General features: G+C 46.3%; 1 protein-coding gene across 2 annotated transcripts in view; it reads left to right on the forward strand.

Moving 5' to 3' along the window:
* The window catches only part of LOC102025674 (protein FAM228B), a 50,657-nt gene that overhangs the window by 34,814 nt on the left and 14,304 nt on the right, over positions 1-1,539 (forward strand). For both annotated transcript variants that reach the window (XM_013522614.1, XM_005400377.2), the window contains one exon: positions 147-215. In XM_013522614.1, coding sequence (XP_013378068.1) covers positions 147-153 — 7 coding nt within the window. In that variant the 3' untranslated portion in view covers positions 154-215. Of the gene's footprint in view, positions 1-146; positions 216-1,539 lie in introns of those variants that run through there.

Consider the following 1,539-nt stretch of genomic DNA (forward strand, 5'->3'; position numbering starts at 1 on the left):
AAAAAAAAAAAAAAAAAAAAAAAGCTACATCTATGCTTTGAGATAGACATTAGATTTACACAAACTATTGGTAACATGCACTGAGATGTGTCCTTCTGATTTGTTTCTTCAGGATTGGTATCCTAATATTTGATCTCTGATTTTAGGTATTAGCTAGAGAAGACATTGACCAAGCTGTGCACATGATATTATTCAGAGAAAACCATGTGGTAAAGGTAAGAGTTGACCCCAGTCTGTGTTCTTGTGTCCTGTTCTGGGGAGCAAGGGTGACAGACAGCATGGCTGGGAGTGGAGGTCACCATGTGTGCTCACTTTCTGTAGCTCTGACAAATCCTTGCGATAAACAACTTTTTTCTTTCTTTCCATACTGGGGCTGGATCTCAGGGCCTTAGTACTGAACTATATCCCCAGCCCCTTTTTTAAAAAAGATTTGTGTGTGTGTGTGTGTGTGTGTGTGTGTGTGTGTGTGTGTATGTGAGCTGGGAATCAAACTCAGGACCTTGTGTTTGCCAGGCAGGACTGAGCTATAGCCCCAGCCCCCCAAGCCCTTTTAAAATTTTTAATTTTGGGACAGTGTCTTGCTAAATTGCTAGGCTAGGCTTAAATATTCAACCCTCCTGCCTCAGCCTCTCAGAGTGCTGGGATTACAGGTGCATGTGCCACCAAGCCTGGCTCAGATAAACAACTTCAAAAGAACAGAAGCTCGTTTTGGCTCAGGGTTTGGTCCACGGTCACATGGCCTCATGGCTGCCTGGAGCGCGCTGTAGAGCAGCGCTGCTCACCCCATGGTGGGGAAGGGTCCAGGTCCCCCGTCCTCTTGGGGGCACAGCTTCAGTGACCTTCACACTTCCACTAGGCCCTGCTTCCTAGCACCACCCCCTGGGGGCCAACGCAGGGGCATCTGAGGGACATTTAAGGTCTAATTCCATGTGGGTTGTTTTGGAGGAGGGGCAGGGTCTTGTTATGCCGTTCAGGCTGGCCTTGAACTCACTTTGTACCACAGACTAGCCTCAAACTCACCGTGATCCTCCTGCCTCAGCCTCCTGAGTGCTAGGACTGCAGGGGTGCACCACCACACCTGGCCTAATTCTACATCTGAGCCCTAACACCATGTCTAAGAGACCCTCTTGGTCTGGTACCAAACAGAAATTCTTTCCTACTAAAACATGCTTGTTTCTCCTGTGATCCCACGTTGCAGTGGGGATATAACAACCCACTAGAAATGACTTGGTGTTTAAGGATAATGATCAATCAGTAACTGATAGTCACTGTGGGATTACTATACTCAAGGGGTGAAGTGAATTTCAGTAAGCGGGACTGGGGTTTTATGTTATAATAACACTTTGGCATTTGTATGTGATTTGCAGTTTATAAAGGAAGTGCACACACATTCTCATGTGAGTGTCAGAAATGATAGTGGGATTAACTTCCCTTTCATAGGTCAGAGAGAGGTGTCCACGAAAGCCTGGGGCTCTTTCGGCTCTATCATTGTAGTCATAAGTGAAACAGGGGACCAGGCATGCTTTGATTTTTTTTTTT

This window comes from Chinchilla lanigera, unplaced genomic scaffold (genome assembly GCF_000276665.1).
Source record: "Chinchilla lanigera isolate Chin_1 unplaced genomic scaffold, ChiLan1.0 scaffold00068, whole genome shotgun sequence".
In the NCBI taxonomy this organism is placed as follows: Eukaryota; Metazoa; Chordata; class Mammalia; order Rodentia; family Chinchillidae; genus Chinchilla; species Chinchilla lanigera.